This window comes from Octopus bimaculoides, chromosome 23, assembly GCF_046866305.1.
Source record: "Octopus bimaculoides isolate indiv1 chromosome 23, ASM4686630v1, whole genome shotgun sequence".
Lineage (NCBI taxonomy): Eukaryota > Metazoa > Mollusca > Cephalopoda > Octopoda > Octopodidae > Octopus > Octopus bimaculoides.
In genome coordinates this window covers 12,704,475-12,726,242 of record NC_142950.1, presented here as the reverse complement: position 1 = coordinate 12,726,242, position 21,768 = coordinate 12,704,475, and the positions used below count along the sequence as shown (strand labels likewise).

Genomic DNA, 21,768 nt, shown 5'->3' with positions numbered 1-21,768 from the left:
AGATAGTGTTATTTCCAATTTGCTGCTAAGTGACCAAACACAAAACATTGAAATTTTAATGATGTGCTTGTTTACTCTTAGTATGACATTGTAGGGTATGTGTGAGAGGCTGAATATGGCCAGCTTGAACATAAAACAGTTATAATATTTGGACCGAATATGACTGTTTTAACCCTTTAGCATTCAGATTTCTGTCAAATGTAATGCTTATTTATTCACATTGATATGAGTAAGTCATGCATTATCTTGTAGTTTTGAGATTTCAATGACATGATTCTTTATATTTAGAATAATATTGTAGAGTAAGTGTGAGAGGCTGGATATGGCTAGTTTGAAGATACAACAGGGAGAATATTGTGGCCAGTTTAAATGGCAAAAGGTTAAGCTACACCTATTGTCTCATGCTTGCAGTTGCAATAACATTTGACAGTTTACTGGTTTTAGATCTGAAGTATTTTAATGTGAGGCTTTTTTGAGTTTAAAAATAGTTAAATGAATGTATTGATGAATTCTTTACTGCAACAAAGTTTCATCCGACTAATGCCAGCATGAAAAGAGTCCAGGTTAAGATGGTGGTGAGGGTGATGATAATCCTTTCTACTATAGGCACAAGGCCTGAAATTTAGGAGATGGGTTACTCGATTACATCGACCCCAGTACTCAACTGGTATTTAATTTATCGACCCTAAAAGGATGAAAAGCAAAGTTGACCTTGGTGGAATTTGAACTCAGAACGAAAACAGATAAAATGTCACTGAGCATTTCGCCTGCCATGCTAACGATTCTGCCAGCTCACCACCGGATAGATAATGGTGATCCTTTCTAATAAAGGCACGAGGCCTGAAATTTTGGGGGAGGGGTTAAGTCGATTACATCGACCCCAGTACTCGACTGGTACTTAATTTATCGACCCCCAAAAGGATGAAAGGCAAAGTCGACCTCAATAAAATTTAAACTCAGAACCTGAAGACAGACGAAATGCTGCAAAGCATTTCGCTTGATGTGCTAACGATTCTGCCAGCTCACCACCCTAATAATAATAATAATAATAATAATAATGATGATAATAATAATCCCTTTTGCTATAGGCACAGGGTCTGAAAATTTGTGGGAATGGCCTAATCTATTACATCAACTCCAAGAGGATGAAAGTCTTCCTCTGTGGAATTGGAACTCAGAATGTAAAAGTGAACAGAATACTGCTAATGATTGCACCAGCTCACCAACTTGATAATGATGATGATGATAATAATATTGGTTATGATAATGATGATGCTGTATCCATTTATGCCTTTTTCTTTCAGATTGTATTCAAAGAATCCGACCCAAAAGACCAAAGCAATTCCTGTATTTCTGATAATTATATGGTAAGTGTTGAAGCACACACCTTTCTTCTTGTTCCCTTTTCTCTCTCCTTCTCTCCACATCCTTTTCCCTTCTCCCTTTGTTTTATTTTGTTTCCTCATTCCACTTACTTCATCATCACCATATGTCTATCTTCCATGCTGGCATGGGTTGGCCGGTTTGACAGGAGCTGACCAGCTGAAGTGCTGCCTGGCTGGGCTTTATGTCTGTTTTGGCATGGTTTCTACAGCTGGATGCCCTTCCCAACTCCAACCACTTTACAGGGTGTACTGGGTGTATTTAAGCAGCACCGGCACATGTGCAGTTATGTGACACCAGCATGGGTATTTTTTATTTGGTACTAGTGCCCTCAAGCCTGAAAAATTAGGATCACTTCGCTGATGATAGATGCTTGGAACATCCCTGTATGCAAGGTCAACCGTGATTTTACTTAGCTTGATGTATCTTCTCAAGCACAGCAACAGCCAGGATTCACAGTCCCTCATTATCCCCTCTGTGAGGGCCAACATCTGAAGATCCATTCTCATAATTTCATCCCACATCTTCCTGGACCCTTCCTGTAACTTAAAGGTGTACCCTGACCCTTCTTCATCACTCTTCACAGTGCAGAAAGCCACCTCCCCCAATTCTACTCACCTTCAGTTCAGGGGTCTTGTCTCATCTTGTGAGTTATTTGGTGACTTTACTAGTGCAGGTGCCACATAAAACACACCCAGTACACTCTGTAATGTGATAGGTGTTAAGAAGGGCATCCAGCTGTAGAAACCATGCCAAAGTTGGCTTTGGAGCTTGGCACAGTCCTCTAGCTCACCAGTTCCTGTCAAGCCAGCATGTAAAAAAGATGTTAAACAGTGATGGTGATGATGATGAAAGAAAATGGACATCACCTTCTTAGTCATTATTAAAACCCTTATGAGAAAACTTGCCATTCCTCAATAAGTTCCCTTACCCTCACACACTGCTACAAGTACCAAATACCTGACCATCTTCAAACACTAACGTCCATACCGTCCTCCCCTCCATTTTAAATTTAACTTGCAGGCAAAACAGAAAAACAGAAATGTTGAGTTGAAATGTTTTTCAGGATTTCAAAGCTGTGTATTTTGTTAACTTTTTAAACTGCCTGATTACAGGTTCACATTGCAGAGATGAAAGCTAAATGGAATCAAAAATCTGTAGATCGTTGGGTAAATTCTTCAGAACCACAAAGTAAGTACTTAAATCTATTCACTTCAGTTCTGGGATTGCTAATTGACCTTTAGGAAATGCATGAACATCTCATAGTCATTGCACAATACCATAGCTTCCGCTTGAGCCTCTGTTGCTAATTATTATTATCATTTAAGGCGACACCCTGGCACAATCGTTAGCACACTGGGCAAAATGCTTAATGGAATTTCATTCGTCTTTATGCCTTTAGGTTCAAATTCTGCCGTGGCTAACTTTACCTTTCATCCCTTTGGGGTTGATAAAATGAGTACCAGTTAAATACTGGGATTGATGTAAGCAACATACCCCTTCCCTAAAATTGCTGGCCCTGTGCCAAAATTTGAAACCATTATTATTTTTTTTTTTTTATGCCCTTTTAAAGCCTAGCCAGGCTCATGGGCCCGGTTTCCCGGTTTCTATGGCGTATGTGTGTCCCCGCCCCAGCTGGACGGGATGCCAGCCCATCACAGCATTACTCAAAAAACAGGAAGAAAGAGTGAGAGAAAGTTGGGGCAAAAGAGTACAACAGGGGTCGCCACCACCCCCTGCCGGAGCCTCATGGAGCTTTGGGTGTTTTTGCACAATAAACACACACAACACCTGGTCTGAGAATCGAAACTGCAAGTCCGCTGCCCTAACCACTGGGCCATTGCGCCTCCACGAAACCATTATTACCTCTGCCTTAGCAAAGTCATTGTTTTCAGTCGCATTCTTTTGTTTGTCCATGGACAAGATATCTCAAGAACCGCTGGATGGATTCAGATAAAACTTTCAGGGATGTTTGGCCTCGTGACTGGCACAAACTGATTAGATTTGGGGATCAATCTGGTACCAGACAAGAATTTGGTATTATTTTTCTTTTTTTTTTTTTTTTTTTTTACTTAATTTTTAAGAGTGGGCGGGTTCATTTTTAGTATTCTCGTTTGTGAGAGCAGTCGAGTTTATTTCAAATATTCTCATTTTGAAAATCATCTCTGGTTAATCGTTGAGAGGACATTGGTGTTGCATTGGCAGAGGATTGCACTCTCTGAATGCTCATTTTTTTTTTTATTATTATTGTTGTGAAGGCACATGGCCTAGTGGTTTGGCTGTTGCATTCACAATCGCTAGATCCTGGGTTCAGTTCCTAGACTGAGAGGTGGACTGTGTTGTTGTACAAAACACTTCATTTCACATTGCTCGGCGATTATTTCAGCATTTGATGTGTGACACGCTTGTGCACTTGTACAGGCAATGTCTATTTGATTGAGGGAGTGAGCTAATGTGCGGCACATACATTTGATCGCTTTAAACAAATCATTTGTGCAGGTCGTTCGGCAAAAGCTGAACGTTCATATGTCATCTTTGACGGGAGAGCCCGTCATTATTATTATTATTATTATTATTGTTGTTGTTATTATTACTACTACCACTAAGCAGGGAGCTGGTAGAGTCATTAGCATGCTGAGCAAGATATTTAGTAGCATTTCATCTACCGAAGTTGACTTTGCCCTTTATCTTTCAGGGTCAATAAAATATGGACCAGTTGAGTACTAGGGTCGATATAATCAACTACCCTAAAAACCCATGTAATTTACGTACTTTTTTCGAAAAAAAAACCAAAAATGAGCTTTAGGGGGTGTGTAAATTACTTGAGTAGATTGTTTGCAGAATTTCTTTTAGAAATTTTGTTTTGTTGAAAAATGACATACAAATGTAAACATTCATACAGGAAGTTGACTCATTTAATGTCAGAATAGGTTTTTACAGGAAAAATATAATGGAGTTGACTTTTATTTATGCTGGACAGTATAACGTTGACTTTTTCTGTATAAATTTACTAAAACCATTAAATGGTCAACTACTTTTTGAAGTTTGATGTTCATGCTGGTAATCACAGTCCAGGCCATATTTTACTGCATCTAACACTGACAACACCATCACAATTCATCCTTGCGCATGTAAACTCACTAAGTGAATATGACTAAGCGTTCCCACAGAAACCTTCATTTCCCTTATATGATTTTAATGTTGTTTCATGTTGAATTATACAACAATCTTACGTTCTCTTCATAGAACACTTGTAATGTATGTATTACCAATTCTTTTGGTATAGTAGATTTTTGCTATTCTTGTTTATGTCTCCTCACAGACATGTATTTTCTAACAAGTCACTTCTTAAATTTCACACCTCTCTTGTTCAATAAACACTAAGTTAAACTTGCAAAGCTGTTTATTTTCTCCTTTCAGTTTTTAATGTTTATTTTAGCGGGTTACCAAACAATCAGTTTGGTCTCCCGGCTAAAACGGTAATGATAAATTTTAAAGTTTGCTTGACATTTTATAAGTGTGAAAGGGATTAAAATTTCGATACTCCATATTAAAGGTTCTGACAAGAATAGGTGGAAAATCAGAGCTTGAGACAAGACACATTCGACCAATCAGAATTCTGTTTATATAATCAGTTTGATCGGTCACCTTCCTCTGTAGGTTGAGTAAAGTGTCATCCAAGCTGATGTTTATTAATAATTAAACTTATTTTCCAACACTTGTGTGTATTTATCAGCTTTGTTTTTGTTGTTGATAAGAATTATCAACAACTTTTCCTGTGATTGTGATTTGAGAAGATATACAGATGTATACTAAAGATCGGACATAATCTCATGTGGGCAAGAAATGTAAAATAAAGTTTATTATAAACACCACAAATACTTTGTAATTTGATAGCTTTCAATGTGATACCTGTTAAACAGAAATTATTTTTATTTAATGAAAATTTAATAAAATCTAATCATAAGTAAGTGAAATTATGCTACATACAACTAAATTGAAAACCTTTTCCACCTGGCCATATCAGCAATTCTGAAAACTTTTGGTTGTGAATTTTACACAAATAGAAGCTTTTTTTTAATAATTTTTATCCTGAAAATCACCTGCATAAATTACACAGGTGTGCAAATTACATGGGTTTTTACGGTATTCCTTCTCTCAACATGTCAGGCCTTGTGCCTATAGTAGAAAAGTATTATTATTATTATTATTGCTGCTACTACTACTACTGCTAAGGTGATGAGCTGGCAGAATTGTTTGCACACCATACAAAATGCTTACTGGCATTTCAACCATTCTTAGTTAAAATTCTACCAAGGTTGACTTTGCCTTTCATCCTTTGGGGGTTGATGAAATAAATACCACTCAAGTGTTGGGACTGATGTAACCAACTACCTCCTCCCTCAAGTTTCAGGCCTTGTGCTCGGTGGTGGTGGTGGTGGTGGTGGTATGTATTTTCTGTTCTAACTTTTTCCTCTTTGTATCCGTTGCTTCTAAACACACATTCTCATCTGCTTGTGTAGAACGAGAACTCAGCTACTGGTGTTTGTGTCCGGGTTTCACAATGAAGGAATTCGTGTCTCTCGGTATCAAGTGCTTGATCCTGACGAGTGGCACGCTGTCACCGATGAGTACTTTCTCCAGTGAACTGAAGATGTAAGTACTCTTATCTCTTTCATTGCTCTTGCTTCCACTGTGTGCATACACGTAAAAGGGGAGGAGGAGGAGGGGGCAGGTCTGATTGATTTTTGTCACTGTGAAGAAGAGTGCTTGTTGTTTCTTGTGTTAGCCTCATGTAAGCAAACCCCTAGACTTCACAGGTATACCTGTACCTATTGTACCTATATATATATATATTTTTTTTTTTATATAAGGGCATTACTATGCAATAATGCCTCATGCTATGAGGGACTCTAAGGTCAGACTACCATAAAAAACACATTTTTACCAAACGCGAGGAAATGCAACTCTCAAAGCCAACCCCTTAAAAACAGACTGAATTATAGATCATGATTTCGTAGTTATTGTAGTATTATACAACCTCTACTCATCAGTATAATATGGTCAAGAAAAATAGCAGTAAACAGAGAATCAACATACCAAACGAACACCGTCTATCCAATATAGTACATAGAAGACTGTTCATCTCTATTTGCCTATGTAAGTGGCGGGAATTTCGAATTGCATCTTGGTATATGTGCTTTTTTCTCAGTGCCGAATTTATATGTATATATATATATATATATATATATATATATATATATAAAATCAAAATAAGCAACAAGGATATCCAAAAGTAATGCAGTACGATCGTTTCATGCAACTCCATTTAATTGAACAATGCAAACATTACATCAAATATAAAATGTAGAGCAATCTTCAGCTGCACAAAGATATAGAAATTTAATGAAATTGTATGGTCTGGCTAAGTTAAAATGGTTTTTTGTATTCCTCCAAATGTCTTGCTCAAGGAATGCACTGCCAGGAATTGAACTCACAACCCTACAGTCTTGAGCCAAATACCTTAACCACTAAGCCACATGGACACACACACACATGCCAAAGCAGACCTCACTGGTGCTGGTGGCATGTGAAAAGCACTCAGTCTACTTTGTAAAGTGGTTGGCATTAGGGAGGGCATCGAGCCATAAAAACCATGCCAAACAGATCTTGTCAGTGCTGGTGCCACGTGAAAAGTATCCAGTCCACTCTGTAAAGTGGTTGGTGTTAAGAAGGGCATCCAGATGTAAAAACCATGTAAAAACCATGCCAAAACAGACTGTGGAGCTACATGCAGTCTTCTGCCTTGCCAGCTCCTGTCAAACCATCCAACCCATGCCAGCATGGAAGGCAGATGTTAAATGATGATGATGATATATACACCTGTGTGTGTGTGTGTGTGTGTGTGTGTGTGTGTGTGTATATATATATATATATACACACACACACACACACACACACACACACACACACACACGTTAAATTTACATCTATATCACCTCGATATTTAAGTAACTAAATGGCTTGTTAGTGTTTTAATGAAATACAGTCACATAATAAAAGTAATGGCTTTGATGTTTATGCTAGTGGGATGGACAAACAGAGAGAGAAAGAGAGAGACACTGCCAATTGTATTAACAAATGTAAGTTGTGCTTATCAATATTTGAACCTCTAACTCTTTTCCCACTGCAGACCATTTCCTGTGGTTCTTCAGAATCCTCACATCATAAAGAAGGATCAAATATGGGTGGGTACAGTGCCAAAGGGACCAGACAAGTACACATTGAATTCCAGTTATCAAACAAGGTATCATCAGTATAACAGTTTGTTCTCTTTTGTCGTCATCATTATCATTGTCATCATGAACGTTGTTACCATTCATTATCATCATCAGCATCGTTGTTTCATCAATATCATTATTAACATCATTGTCATCAACATCGTCATCATTAACATCATTGTCATCAACATCGTCATCATTATCATCATTGTCATCAACATCATCAGTCGCAACATCATTACTATTGTCATCAACATCATTATCAGTCATCATCGTCATCATAATCAACATCATTATTGTCATCATCATCATCATCATCACCATGAACATCACCATCAACATTGTATCATTGTCACCATCATCATTGTGGGGTTGCGAATTGTCCTGATGAAATATCACTCCTTTTCAATTCACTTAAAGCAGGTCTTTTTTTCTTTAAAGCTTGGTTCAAATGCTCTAATCGCTGACAGTGGACTTAAGCATTGACTGTTGCATTGGGTGGTAACAATTCAAAGTGAATTACTCCTTTGTTATCCCACCAGATAGAGAGAAGAACCTTTTTCCCATGAAGTTCCTTTCTCGGTTGTGGTTGAGTTTTTTTTTCTCTTTTATCAAGCCACTGCTTACGATGCTTAACATTTCGATAGAAGATCCATTTTTCATCACCAGTCACAAGTCTATCCAAAAAGGGTGAAATGAGTTTGCGAGAATGGAGAGAAGAGCAGATGTTAACTCAGGATTTGCGGTTGCTTTCGGACAATTCATGAGTCACCCATTTGCCAATTTAGGAACATTTCCAAGTTGTTGAAGATGACGATGAACAGTTGTATGGTTTGAACTAAGCTTTATTGCCAATTCTTCAACTGATAATGCAGGATTTTATTCAAGTGATTCCCCAAGGAGCTTATCATCAAACTCAACTGGACATCCTGTTCGATCTTCATCTTCAAGGCTGAAATCTCCACTTCTGAATTTTGCAAACCATCTTCTTTCTGCAAGTTCTTTCATTCAAGCATTCTTTCCCATAAACTGAGTGTATGTTTCGAGTCGCTTCGGCTGCAGAGTTTCCTTTATTGTACTCATAAAGCATTATGTGCCTCAAATGTTCTTTGGATACTTCCATGTTAGACAGGGTTTTAATCAAAGAAATTTTAATTCTATTATTCTGCAAAATAATATTTAATTAGTTTAAATGTACACAAATGCATAAAAATAATTTTTAATTCCATTAGGCATTCTAAAATATTATTAAATTTCATTCAATTTTAAAAAAGGTAAAATCGGACAGAACTTATGGGATGACCTGATATATCATCATCATCATCATCATCACCACCACTCATAAATATCATCATCACCACCATCATCATCACCACCATCATCATCACCACAACCTCCACCCCCGCACAATACATCAAACTTCTCTCTATTTATATCTCCAACAGGTTTGACGTCAAGTACCAAACATCTCTTGGCAATCTCATCAGTGAGTTTACTTCCTCCCTTCATCTTGACTTTGGTCTCTGATCATCATAACACCTTCAGCATTCAAACCAGTCAGTCATAGCTGTCCTAAATATTCTATTTGTTTTATGTTCAAACTGGCCAGATCAGGCCTCTCATGCCTACCCTACAATGTCATTGTTAGTGCTGTTCCTTTGCATCAGTGTGTTTCGTTTGACAGAATGGTCTGAATGTTAATGAGTGAAGCCAGCCACATCTCACCTCTCACACTTACCCTACAATGTCATTCTAAAAATAAACAATCACATCATCGAAATCTCAAAGCTATGAGATAATGACGATTAATTGAAAACAATGTGAATAAATAAGCTTTACATTTGACAGTAATCTGAATGCTAAAAGATTAAAACTGTATGGTATGATTTGGGAGAGATTTGCCTATTAATTTTAGCAAATTGAGCAACAAGGTAGGGGCTTCTTCATTATCTGTAAATATCTGTAAAAAGCAGCGAGCTGGCAGAATCATTAGCATGCTGGGCGAAATGTTTAGTGGTATTTTGTCTGCTGTTAAGTTCTGAGTTCAAATTCCACCAAGGTCGACTTTGCCTTTCATCCTTTCGGAGTCAATTAAATAAGTACCAGTTATGCACTGGGGTCAATGTAATCGACTTAATCCCTTTGTCTGTCCTTGTTTGCCCCCTCTATGTTTAGCCCCCTGTGGGCAATAAAGAAATAAATTATCTGTAAATATCGAGTAGATAAACTGAAGCTGCAGTCATCTATGGATATTCACTGAACACGTATAGCCTGGCTTACATCCACTGGACACATCTAGCTTGGATTATATTCACCGGTCAAGTCTAAGCTCCAGTACATGTGTTGAGCAGTGACTGCCTAAAAAGTCTTCTCTACTGGGCAGACATTGTTGTTGTTGACACTCCGTCGCTTACGATGTCGGGGGTTCCGGTTGATCTGATCAACGGAACAGCCTGCTTGTGAAATTAATGTGCAAGTGGCTGAGCACTCCACAGACACGTGTACTCTTAACGTAGTTCTTGGGGATATTCAGCGTGACACAGTGTGACAAGGCTGACCCTTTGAATTACAGACACAACAGAAACAGGAAGTAAGAGTGAGAGAAAGTTGTGGTGGAAGAGTACAGTAGGGTTCGCCACCATTCCCTGCCGGAGCCTCGTGGAGCTTTAGGTGTTTTCGCTCAATAAACACTCACAATGCCCGGTCTGGGAATCGAAACTGCGATCCTATGACCGCAAGTCAGCTGCCCTAACCACTGGGCCATTGCGCCTCCACTAGGGGCAGACATTATCCCCATCTCCTCTTACCTCCCTGCTGCTCTCTCACTTCCCTCCTCTTCCCACTTCTCTTCTTCTCTTAAGCCCCCTTTTCTTCTACATTTGCAGTAAACATTAGCTATGTAATCCCTCATGGACTCCTGATCTTCTTCCCATCCTACCCACTCATGGATTCCTGCATCACCTACTGGAAGGTAAGTTGCCCTCCTTTGGGGTTTTTTTTAAAATTTCATTTTATTTTATTTGTTTCTTTAGTCAAGCAGAAAGGCTGTGCCCATGGCCCTTTACAAGATCTCTCAGACTAGTGGGTGGGAGGGACAGTGGAATAAAATTTTGCCTGAATGCTTACAACAAAATAGGGCCTGGTACCCCAGAGGTGTTACTGTTAAACCGGGCAATGAATTAAGCCATTAGCATTTGAACCAGCCATATCTGGTCATTGTTTTATGTTCAAACTGGCCAAATACAGTCTCTTACATCTATACTACAATGTCATTCTAAAAATAAACAATTGCATCATCAAAATCTCAAACTTACAACATAAAGCATGATTAATTCAAAACAATGTGAATAAATGAGCAGGACATTTGACAGAGTAATCTGAATGCTAAGTGGTTAAACCAGTCATATCCAGCCCAAATATTCTATGTTTTATATTCAGACTTTTCAGATCCAACCTCTCACACCTACCCTACAATGTCATTCTAAAATAAATAGGCGCAGGAGTGGCTGTGTGGTAAGTAGCTTGCTTACCAACCACATGGTTCCGGGTACATTCCCACTGCATGGCACCTTGGGCAAGTGTCTTCTACTATAGCCTCAGGCCAACCAAAGCCTTGTGAGTGGATTAGGTAGACGGAAACTGAAAGAAGTCCATCATCATCATCATCATCATCATCATCGTTTAACGTCCGCTTTCCATGCTAGCATGGGTTGGACGATTTGACTGAGGACTGGTGAAACTGGATGGCAACACCAGGCTCCAATCTAATTTGGCAGAGTTTCTACAGCTGGATGCCCTTCCTAACGCCAACCACTCAGAGAGTGTAGTGGGTGCTTTTACGTGTCACCCGCACGAAAACGGCCACGCTCGAAATGGTGTCTTTTATGTGCCACCCGCACAAGCCAGTCCAGGGGCACTGGCAACGATCTCACTCGAAAATCCTACGGGAGCTTGTCAGGCGGTACTGGCAACGGCCGCGCTCAAAATGGTGCATTTCATGTGCCACCCGCACAAGAGCCAGTCCAGGGGCACTGGCAACGATCTTACTTGGCTTGCCGAGTCTTCTCACGCACAGCACATTTCCAAAGGTCTCGGTCAGTAGTCATCGCCTCGGTGAGGCCCAATGTACGAAGGTCTTGCCTCACCACCTCAGCCCAGGTCTTCCTGGGCCTACCTCTTCCACGGGTTGCCTCAACTGTTAGGGTGTGGCACTTTTTCACACAGCTATCCTCATCCATTCTCACCACATGTCCATACCAGCGCAATCGTCTCTCTTGCACACCACAACTGATGCTTCTAATGTTCAGCTTTTCTCTCAAGATACTTACACTCTGACGGGTATTCACATTGACATTACACATCCAACGGAGCATACTGGCTTCATTCCTTGCGAGCTTACGTATGTCCTCAGCAGTTACAGCCCATGTTTCACTGCCATGTAGCATGGCTGTTCGTACGCATGCGTCATACAGTCTGCCTTTTACTCTGAGTGAGTGTCCCTTTGTCGCCAGCAGGGGTAAGAGCTCTCTAAACTTTGCCCAGGCTATTCTTATTCTAGCAGCTACACTTTCAGCGCACCCACCCCCATTACTAACTTGGTCGCCCAGATAGCGGAAGCTATCGACTACCTCTAGTTTTTCACCCTGGAATGAGATAGAAGTTGTTTCCTGTTTGTTTACAGCCTTTATTGCACCTGAACATCTGCCACAAACAAAAACTAACTTGCTAGTTAACCTGCCTTTGATGTTGCTGCACCTCTTATGTGTCCATAGCTTGCACATATATATATATATATATATATATATATATATATATATATATATATATGTTTGTGTGTCTGTGTTTGTCCCCCCCCCCCCCCACCATCGCTTGACAACCAATGCTGGTGTGTTTACGTCCCCGTAACTTAGTGGTTCGGCAAAAAGAGACCAATAGAATAAGTACTAGGCTTACAAAGAATAAAGCCCTGGGGTCGATTTGCTCGACTAAAGGCGGTGCTCCAGCATGGCCGCAGTCAAATGACTGAAACAAGTAAAAGAATAAAAGAGTAAATCACATCATTGAAATCTCAAAGCTACGGGATAAGCCGTGATTAATTAAAAACAACGTGAATAGATAAGGATTACATTTGACAAAATAATCTGAATGCTAAAGAGTTAAACTACCTTCCTCTCTTTCACTATTGCCCTGTTCCCTTCTCAGTCACACACCACCAAAGTGTCCTGTCTTCTTTTACAGTCTTTAGACATCTGGAGGCGGATCAACCAAGTAAAACCTGTCCTTGTGGAACCAAAAAATAAAGATGACTTTCAAATTGTGAGTAGATTTTTAATTTTGTCTTTTACTGAGCTGTAGTTTGTGTTGTAGTGTATATGTTATAGTTTGTGCTGTAGTATGGTATATGTGTAGTGTGTGTGTGTTGTAGATCTTATAGTTTATAGAGGTTCTCAAACTTTTGGGGCCACTGCCCATCCCCCAATAGCCACATAATGCCCTCAGCGCCCCAACCCCTATTTTTATGTATAAATAAATATTTTGTTTTACTAATCTATATATACTATGAATCATTTGTTATTTAATATAATATTATATAATTTGTATACAATACTATAATAAAAATAAATGCGCCTTTTAAAGCCTAATCAGGCTCATGGGCCCAGTTTCAATGGCGTATGTGTTCCCCAGTTGGACAGGACGCCAGTCCATCGCAACGTTACTCATTTTTGCCAGCTGAGTGGACTGGAGCAACGTGAAATGAAGTGTTTTGCTCAAGAACACAACGCGTCGCCCGGTCCAGGAATTGAAACCATAATCTTACGATCATGAGTCATTTGCAACACACAAAACAAGCTTCATTCAGTTTCCATCTACCAAATCTACTTGCAAAGCTTTTGTTGGCTTGAGGCCATAGTAGAAGACACTTGCCTAAGGTGCTATGCTGTGGGACTGAACCTGAAGCTGTGTGGTTGGGAAGCAAACATTTTAACCACACAGCCATACCTGCATTTGCATGTGTGTGCGTGTATGTATTGTCACATGTATTTTGTTTGTGTATGTTGTGTGTGTGTATCTATTGTCTTGTGTGTATGTATTATGTTTCTGTATGTATTGTTATGAGACTATATTGTGACGTGTGTGTGTCCCCACATATTGTCTCATTAGTTAATTAGATGCCCTAATTTGTATATTAGTTGTTGTTGACAGCTCATCATTAATTAAATAATATCTATTTCACCCACAGTGCAACTTTGTAGTACTTTAATTTACTTCAGTTCTTCTAATAAAGGCTGTTTCTGCATAAAAATATTGTTTAATTACAAGCTGTCAAACACACAAATATGCAAATTACATTATCCACTATAGCGTTAACTTAATTTATGACTGCTTTATATAACAGTTGAATGTTCTACGCTATTAATTGGGGAAAGAAGCTGGGTATGTCTTCTCTAAGGAGCAGTCAACAAGCTAGAAAGCAGTTTATCAAGAGACTTCCTCCCTCTTCTACACATCAGCAACATGGGAAGATTGTGTTTATATTATTATTTAGCCCTCATCCCAACACACACACACTCACATACATCATCATCTTCATCATGTCTACTTATCCATGATCACCTGGGTTGGGCAGAATTTATCGAAGCAGATTTTCTATAGTTGGATGCCCTTCCTGTCACCAACCTTTACCTGTTTCCAAGCAAGGTAATATTTCCCGAAGACCAGACATGTTCTTGCAGAATATTGGAAATGAAACAAACAGCTCGTATAACTCTGTCACTTGTTTAGAACTATCACATGGTGCCAAGGTAAGGACACATTAGCACACATGTACGCATGCACACACACACACACACACACACACACACACACACACACACACACACGCACACACGCAAACATATATACATGATGAGCTCCTTTCAGTATTATCTACTAACTTCTGCATAGGCGCAGGAGTGGCTACGTGGTAAGTAGCTTTCTTACCAACCACACGGTTCCGGGTACATTCCCACTGCGTGGCATCTTGGGAAAGTGTCTTCTACTATAGCTTCGGGCCGACCAAAGTCTTGTGAGTGGATTTGGTAGAGGGAAACTGAAAGAAGCCCGTCATTATATATATATATATATGTGTGTGTGTGTGTGTGTGTCTGTGTTTGTCCCCGCAACATCACTTGACAACCGATGGTGGTGTGTTTACGTCCCCGTAACTTAGCAGTTCGGCAAAAAGAGACCAATAGAATAAGTACTAGGTTTACAAAGAATAAGTCCTGGGGTCAATTTGCTCAACTAAAGGTGGTGCTCCAGCATGGCCACAGTCAAATGACTGAAACAAGTAAAAGAGTAAGTGTCGATCTCTCACTATAGAGGGAATAGACCCAGAAAAACTTGGAACAAAGTGGTGAGAAAGGATCTTCAGACGTTGGGCCTCACAGAGGGGATGATAGGGGACAGATTCCTGGCAGTTTGCTGTGCTGGAGAAGACTGGTCAAGCTAAGTGAAATCGTGGTTGTCCTTGCATACAGTCTCATCCCCTGCATCCCTCTCCCTCTGGGCATTCCTTATCTTGCAAGCTGATGGGTGCTGGTGCCACATAAAATAGCACCCATACCGGTGCCACGAAAATGCACCCATGACAGTACTGCGAAAGAGCAGTCAGTACACTCTGTAAAGTGGTTGGGGTTAGGAAGGGCATCCAGCTGCAGAAACCATGCCAAGACTGGTATGGAGCCTGGGCAGCCTCTTCAGCTGGTCAACTCCTGTCAAACCATCCAACCCATACCAGCATGGAAAACGGACATTAAATGATGATGGTGATCTTGAAAAGGGTGACACATTAGGTTATGTAGTCCTAAATATGCAATGTGTGTCATAAGGGTGTGATGGTCATGATCATAACAGATTTGATCATAGTCTAACTCAGTCAGGAATGACCTAGGGCTAAACAACAACAACAATAATTTTGTTGTTTCTTGGGAGGGTCATTATACCCATAATAACACACACACACACTGGTCATATTTCACTGCTATATTTTCATTTGTTAATTGATCTGCAACAAACCTGAAGCTCACCTGGAGTACAGAGAGCATTTGTTTCAGTGATGAGATTGCAAAGGATGACAAAAAGACTTTTGACAAACATGACTGCTTGATTGGTTAAACTGAATGATTAATCAGACAATTGATCAGTTAATTAGTTAAATAGTTAACCAATTGACGATTCATAAAGAAGTGAAATAAAACCAGTATACTTGTACTGATTGATTGATTAACCAAACAATTAATAAAACAATTATTTAATTGGTTAAATGGATAATGAATTGATGAATAAATAAAGAAGTGAAATAGAACCAGTGTGTGTTTATTATTGTTGGCAAAATGACCCTCCCAAGATACAACATAATCTGCTTCAACACATGAGTTCACATCAGGAATCTTACAAACCAAATATAAAAACAAAACAATGATTTCTACAATTTCTTGCGTACAAATATGTTGCGTTGTGTCATTCATGCCTTTCCCCTGCTATTAGTAAAGGTAATGACTTGAAGTAACTGTCTCATTGCAGGCTATTGAAGATTTCTACGCCAAGGTGTCCGACCCTGCACTGAAAGGAGCCATATTCATAGCAGTGTGTCGAGGAAAGGTAAGGAGGAGGGGGCAGCATCACATCATCAGCAGCACCAGCACTATCACCATTGTAGTCAGCTAAAGCATCCACTATCACCACCACCACCACCACCATCAGTGCTATCATCATCATCATTAACCTCATCAACATAAACATCACCATCATCATCTTCATTGCCATCATCATCACCATCATAATTACTTTGACCATTATGACTATTATCATCATCATCATCACCACAAGCATCATCATCATCATCATCGATGCCTTTACCTCTACTGTTATTACACTGTAACCACCACCACCACAACAACAACAATAGTACCAACATAAATCTAAAGCGAGAACTATGTAGTTGCTCGATATGCTAGAAATAGCAGCCAAATATCTGTCAGCTCTCATTCTGCTGTCTTAAAAAAAAAGGACACATTGGTTAATGTTGTGCTGGATACACTACTAGAATAAGTTGAGGTGGTCATGTCTAGAACGTCTGATGATAAGTCTTTGCAATTAGGACTGACCCTAGAGAGTCCTGTATGTGATTGCTTCTCCTGCTAGAAATAGCAGTTAAATACCCCTCTCATCACAATTTTATACTCTTAAAAAGGAAGGATACATTGAATGATGTCATTTTCAATATACTATTTCAATCGGATGAGGTAGCCATGGCTGGATTATCTGATCATAGGTGTACTCACTCAATCAGCATCATCCTAGGGCTAAACAACAACAACTATGTATCATCTACCTATCTATCCCACAATGCACTACACTACAGCTTCATGGTTTGCTTGACATACTAGAAACAACAGTCAAATCTCCTTCAACTCATAGACAACTGTCTGGAAAGACATGTTGGAGAACATGGTCTGAGATTGTTTACAAGTAGGAAAAAGACAGGATGGTCATGTTTAGAATGCCTTTGATTGTAAGTGCGCTCGGTCAGGACTGACCTGGGGCTAAACAGCATTTCACCACTTCACACTCTATCATCACACTCTGTCATCTCCACTAACACTTTACCTCCACCCCAGAAATTCACCACCTCTCCACAAGTCCACCTCAGCTCCACCTCCACTCCACAATTCCCACTGCCACTTCATAACTCCATGCAGAATTATTCCGCCCTTACTCAGAACTCTACTCTGCCTCCACTCCTCGCTTCCACTTCACAACTCCTCCTTGACTCCACATTTCCATCTCCACTCACAACTCCGCCTCCACTCTGTCTCCACTCCTCGCTTCCACTTCACAACTCCTTGACTCCACATTTCCATCTCCACTCACAACTCCGCCTCCACTCTGTCTCCACTCCTTGCTTCCACTTCACAACTCCTCCTTGACTCCACATTTCCATCTCCACTCACCACTCCGCCTCCACTTCACAGCTCTACTTCCACTTCACAACTCTGCCTCTACTCCACCTCCGCTCCTCACCTTCATTCCACAACTCCACCTCCACTCACTTCCACTCCACAACTGCACCTCCACTCTGCACTCTTAACTCCACCACCATCCTTATCTCCCCACCTCTTTCTTCCTGCTCACAGGTCAGTGAAGGTCTTGATTTTGCTGATGCGAATGGCCGAGCTGTTCTCATCACAGGTTTACCATATCCACCTATGAGGGACCCAAAAGTGATGATGAAGATGAAATTTTTGGATGATTTGGTTGCCAAACGCAACGGACAGGTAAGTAACCCACCCTCTATACCCAACACCTCCACTTTTACACTCTTCTATATCTTCTCACTCGTACTTTCCCTGTCTTCAATTCTCTCTTTCTCTCTTTATCTCCCTCTTTTTTTCTCTCACTGTCTTCTCTGTCCATCTTCCTTCCTTCCTTCCTTCCGCATCCTTTATACTTCATACATATATGCTGCTGTTGTAGATAACACAGTATGGCTGAATGATTAAAGACTTTGCTTTGTAACCATGAGGTCCCAGGTTCACTCTTACTGTGCAGAACTCAAGAAGATCCATCCTCCACAACAGAAGTGTTAAGGGCACATTCCCTGGTGAAGGCGATTGGCCTGCAAAAGTCCTGTGCTAGTGCCACATCATAAGTGCTCATGCTGCGGTGCCATTTAAAGGCACTCATGCCAGTGGCACATTAAAAGCATCCAGCACACATTGTAAAGTGGTTGATGTTAGGAAGGGCATCCAGCTGTAGAAACCAAGCCAAATCAGACTGGGTCCCGGTGCAGCTTGCCAGCTATGGTCAAAACATCCAACCCATGCCAGCATGGAAAACGGATGTTAAAGGATGATGATGATGATTGTCTTAAGTCAACCCATACATTGTGGGTGAGACTGGGTTGAAGAAAACTATAGTCACTATGAACAAGAACTTCAATAACTCCCAGAATCCAATTTGCATGAGTGATGCCTCTACTGGCAGTCAGAGCTCTTAGTTATTGATGTGATAAACAGTGTTTTACATCATCATCATCATCATCATCGTTTAACGTCCGCTTTCCATGCTAGCATGAGTTGGACGATTTGACTGAGGACTGGTGAACCAGATGGCTACACCAGGCTCCAATCTGATTTGGCAGAGTTTCTACAGCTGGATGCCCTTCCTAACGTCAACCACTCCGAGAGTGTAGTGAGTGCTTTTACGTGCCACTGGCACGAGGGCCAGTCACACAGTACTGGCAACAGCCACGCTCAAAAAGATGTTTTTTATGTGCCACCTGCACAAGAGCCAGTCCAGCGGCACTGGCAACGACCTCGCTCGAATGATTTTCTAACGTGCCACCAGCACAAGTGCTAGAAGGCAACGCTGGTGACAGGTGGGGCTGCTCATAAGTTTTAACAACAAGTATTCAGGTGTTTCGTCTGCTGAATTAGCACATAAGTGGCTGAGTATTCCACATATATATTTCTAATAACTTTTGGGTTGAATCAATGTGACAAAGCTAAGCCTGAAACCCTTTTGTTATTGTATTTCTGTTGAAATACACTGTCTTTGTTTCGGTTAATTTTGAAAAAATTGAAGAATTTTGTCTAATTATTTACCTGCTAGGACTGAACCCCAAACCATCTGGTTAAGATGCAAATGTCTAATAACCTCAATATTACTTATCTGGTGTTTGGTATATAAATTAGGTTGAAGTTTAGATGCAGGGCTTTAATTTAGATCACTTTGACCATTTAGCATTCAGATTACTCTGTCAAATATAAAGCTTGTGTATTCACACCATTTAAAACTAATCCTGCATTATTTCATGACTTTGAGATTTCAAAGATGTGATTGTTTATTTTCAAAATGACACTGTAAGGTAGCTATGAAAGATCATATATGACTAGTTTGAAAGTAAAACAGGTAGAATATTTTGGCTGGATGTGGTCAGTTTAAACTCTAAGGGGTTCAAACAAAAGTTTGTATTATAGAGCCTGGAGACAGTCTCAGGTGAACTACAGAAAATACAGGGTGATAGTCATACAGTATTTAATCCGTTTGCTACCATATTTTTGTTAAAATACACCACTACACATATATGTGTAAATATATATATGTGCATGTGTAGAGGCGTAGGAGTGGCTGTGTGGTAAGTAGCTTGCTTACCAACCACATGGTTCCGGGTTCAGTCCTACTGCATGGCACCTTGGGCAAGAGTCTTCTACTATAGCCTCTGGCCGACCAAAGCCTTGTGAGTGGATTTGGTAGACGGAAACTGAAAGAAGCCCGTCATATATATGTATGTTTGTGTGTCTGTGTTTGTTCCCCCCCCCCCCCCCCAACATCGCTTGACAACCGATGCTGGTGTGTTTACGTCCCCGTAACTTAGCGGTTCGGCAAAAGAGACCGATAGAATAAGTACTAGGCTTACAAAGAATAAGTCCTGGGGTCGATTTGTTCGGCTAAAGGCAGTGCTCCAGCATGGCCACAGTCAAATGACTGAAACAAGTAAAAGAGTACCTTTGAATTAATTTGCAAAATAATGAAGAATTTAGTACAGTAAGTCTCTCAATAATATTTATCTGGTGTTTGAAATTTAGATGAGCAGTTTTAATTTAGAGCACTTGAAAGTAGGAAGTTTGTATCAGAACCAAGGGGTAGGCTTAGGTGAGTTACTGAACACATAGACTGATAGTTATACAATAATTAACCCCCTTTTGTTACCGTATTTCCATTGAAATATGCTGCCTTTGTTCCAATTAATTTGGAAAATAACGAAAAATGTTGTAAAATATTTTTGTCTTTATTAAACTAGTGTTTGGAACATAAAATTTCAATGATTTTAATGGGACTTTAATGTAGATTTTAATGGGATATTTTAATGTACAGGGTGTCCACAAAGTCTGGGTACATGGGGATTAACACATACTTGAAGAAATTATTATTACTTATATTTAATTGTTTATGTTATGATTTTATTTACTCCATGTACCCAGACTTTGTGGACACCCTGTAGATCACTTTAAAATAGAAAGTTTGTATCATAAGGGGGTGGTCTCAAACATGTTATCAGAAAGGTTAAATCATCATCACCGTTTAATGTCTGCCTTCCATGCTGGCGTGGGTGAGATGGTTTGACAGGAGCCAGCCAGGCAGAAGCCTGCACCAGACTTCTGTGACTGTTTTGGCCAGATTTTTACAGCCAGATGCCCTTCCTAACACCAACCACCCAGCAGAGTGGACTTAAATGATGGAGAAAATTTATCCACAAGCTTCCACACAGTTTTCATCTCCCTGCTTTCTCTCATAAAACTCAGGTCAACCTAAGGTTATTAAAAAAAACAACTTCCCAACATGTCATACAGTGGGATTGAACCAGAGTCCTACTAATTTTGCCAAGTGAACTTCTTAACTATTCACCCTTACCTTGAATTAATTAATTTACCCACAGTTTTCTCTCTCTCTCCGTTCCTATAGCAGATGACTGGATGGCAGTGGTACCAACTGCAAGCCTACAGAGCTGTGAATCAAGCTATTGGAAGAGTCATCAGACACAAAGATGATTATGGGGCCATCCTCCTGTGTGATAGTCGGTGAGTAGAACTCTCTTGTCTTTAGAGAATACATTCTGCTAATTAGTTAGTTTCTAATGTACAGCATCTTGAGTAATGTCTTCTATACTATACCCCCAGGAGCAATGGCCCAGTTGTTAGGGCAGCGGACTCGCGGTCATAGGATCGCAGTTTCGATTCCCAGACCGGGCGTTGTGAGTGTTTATTGAGTGAAAACACCTAAAGCTCCACGAGGCTCCGGCAGGGGATGGTGGCGAACCCTGCTGTACTCTTCCACCACAACTTTCTCTCACTCTTACTTCCTGTTTCTGTTGTGCCTGTAATTCAAAGGGTCAGCCTTGTCACACTGTGTCACGCTGAATATCCCCGAGAACTACGTTAAGGGTACACGTGTCTGTGGAGTGTTCAGCCACTTGCACGTTAATTTCACGAGCAGGCTGTTCCGTTGATCGGATCAACTGGAACCCTCGACGTCATAAGCGACGGAGTGCCAACAACAA

At 40.2% G+C, this 21,768-nt stretch overlaps 1 protein-coding gene across 1 annotated transcript in view; it reads left to right on the top strand.

The window, feature by feature from the left end:
• The window catches only part of LOC106872619 (regulator of telomere elongation helicase 1 homolog), a 169,714-nt gene that overhangs the window by 94,244 nt on the left and 53,702 nt on the right, over positions 1 to 21,768 (top strand). The window contains exons 15-24 of the mRNA XM_089340714.1: positions 1,305 to 1,367; positions 2,499 to 2,574; positions 5,907 to 6,039; positions 7,577 to 7,690; positions 9,110 to 9,150; positions 10,550 to 10,635; positions 12,903 to 12,980; positions 16,230 to 16,307; positions 17,843 to 17,983; positions 21,174 to 21,289. Of these exons, the coding sequence (XP_089196840.1) occupies positions 1,305 to 1,367; positions 2,499 to 2,574; positions 5,907 to 6,039; positions 7,577 to 7,690; positions 9,110 to 9,150; positions 10,550 to 10,635; positions 12,903 to 12,980; positions 16,230 to 16,307; positions 17,843 to 17,983; positions 21,174 to 21,289 (926 nt within the window). The remainder of the gene's footprint in view (positions 1 to 1,304; positions 1,368 to 2,498; positions 2,575 to 5,906; positions 6,040 to 7,576; positions 7,691 to 9,109; positions 9,151 to 10,549; positions 10,636 to 12,902; positions 12,981 to 16,229; positions 16,308 to 17,842; positions 17,984 to 21,173; positions 21,290 to 21,768) is intronic.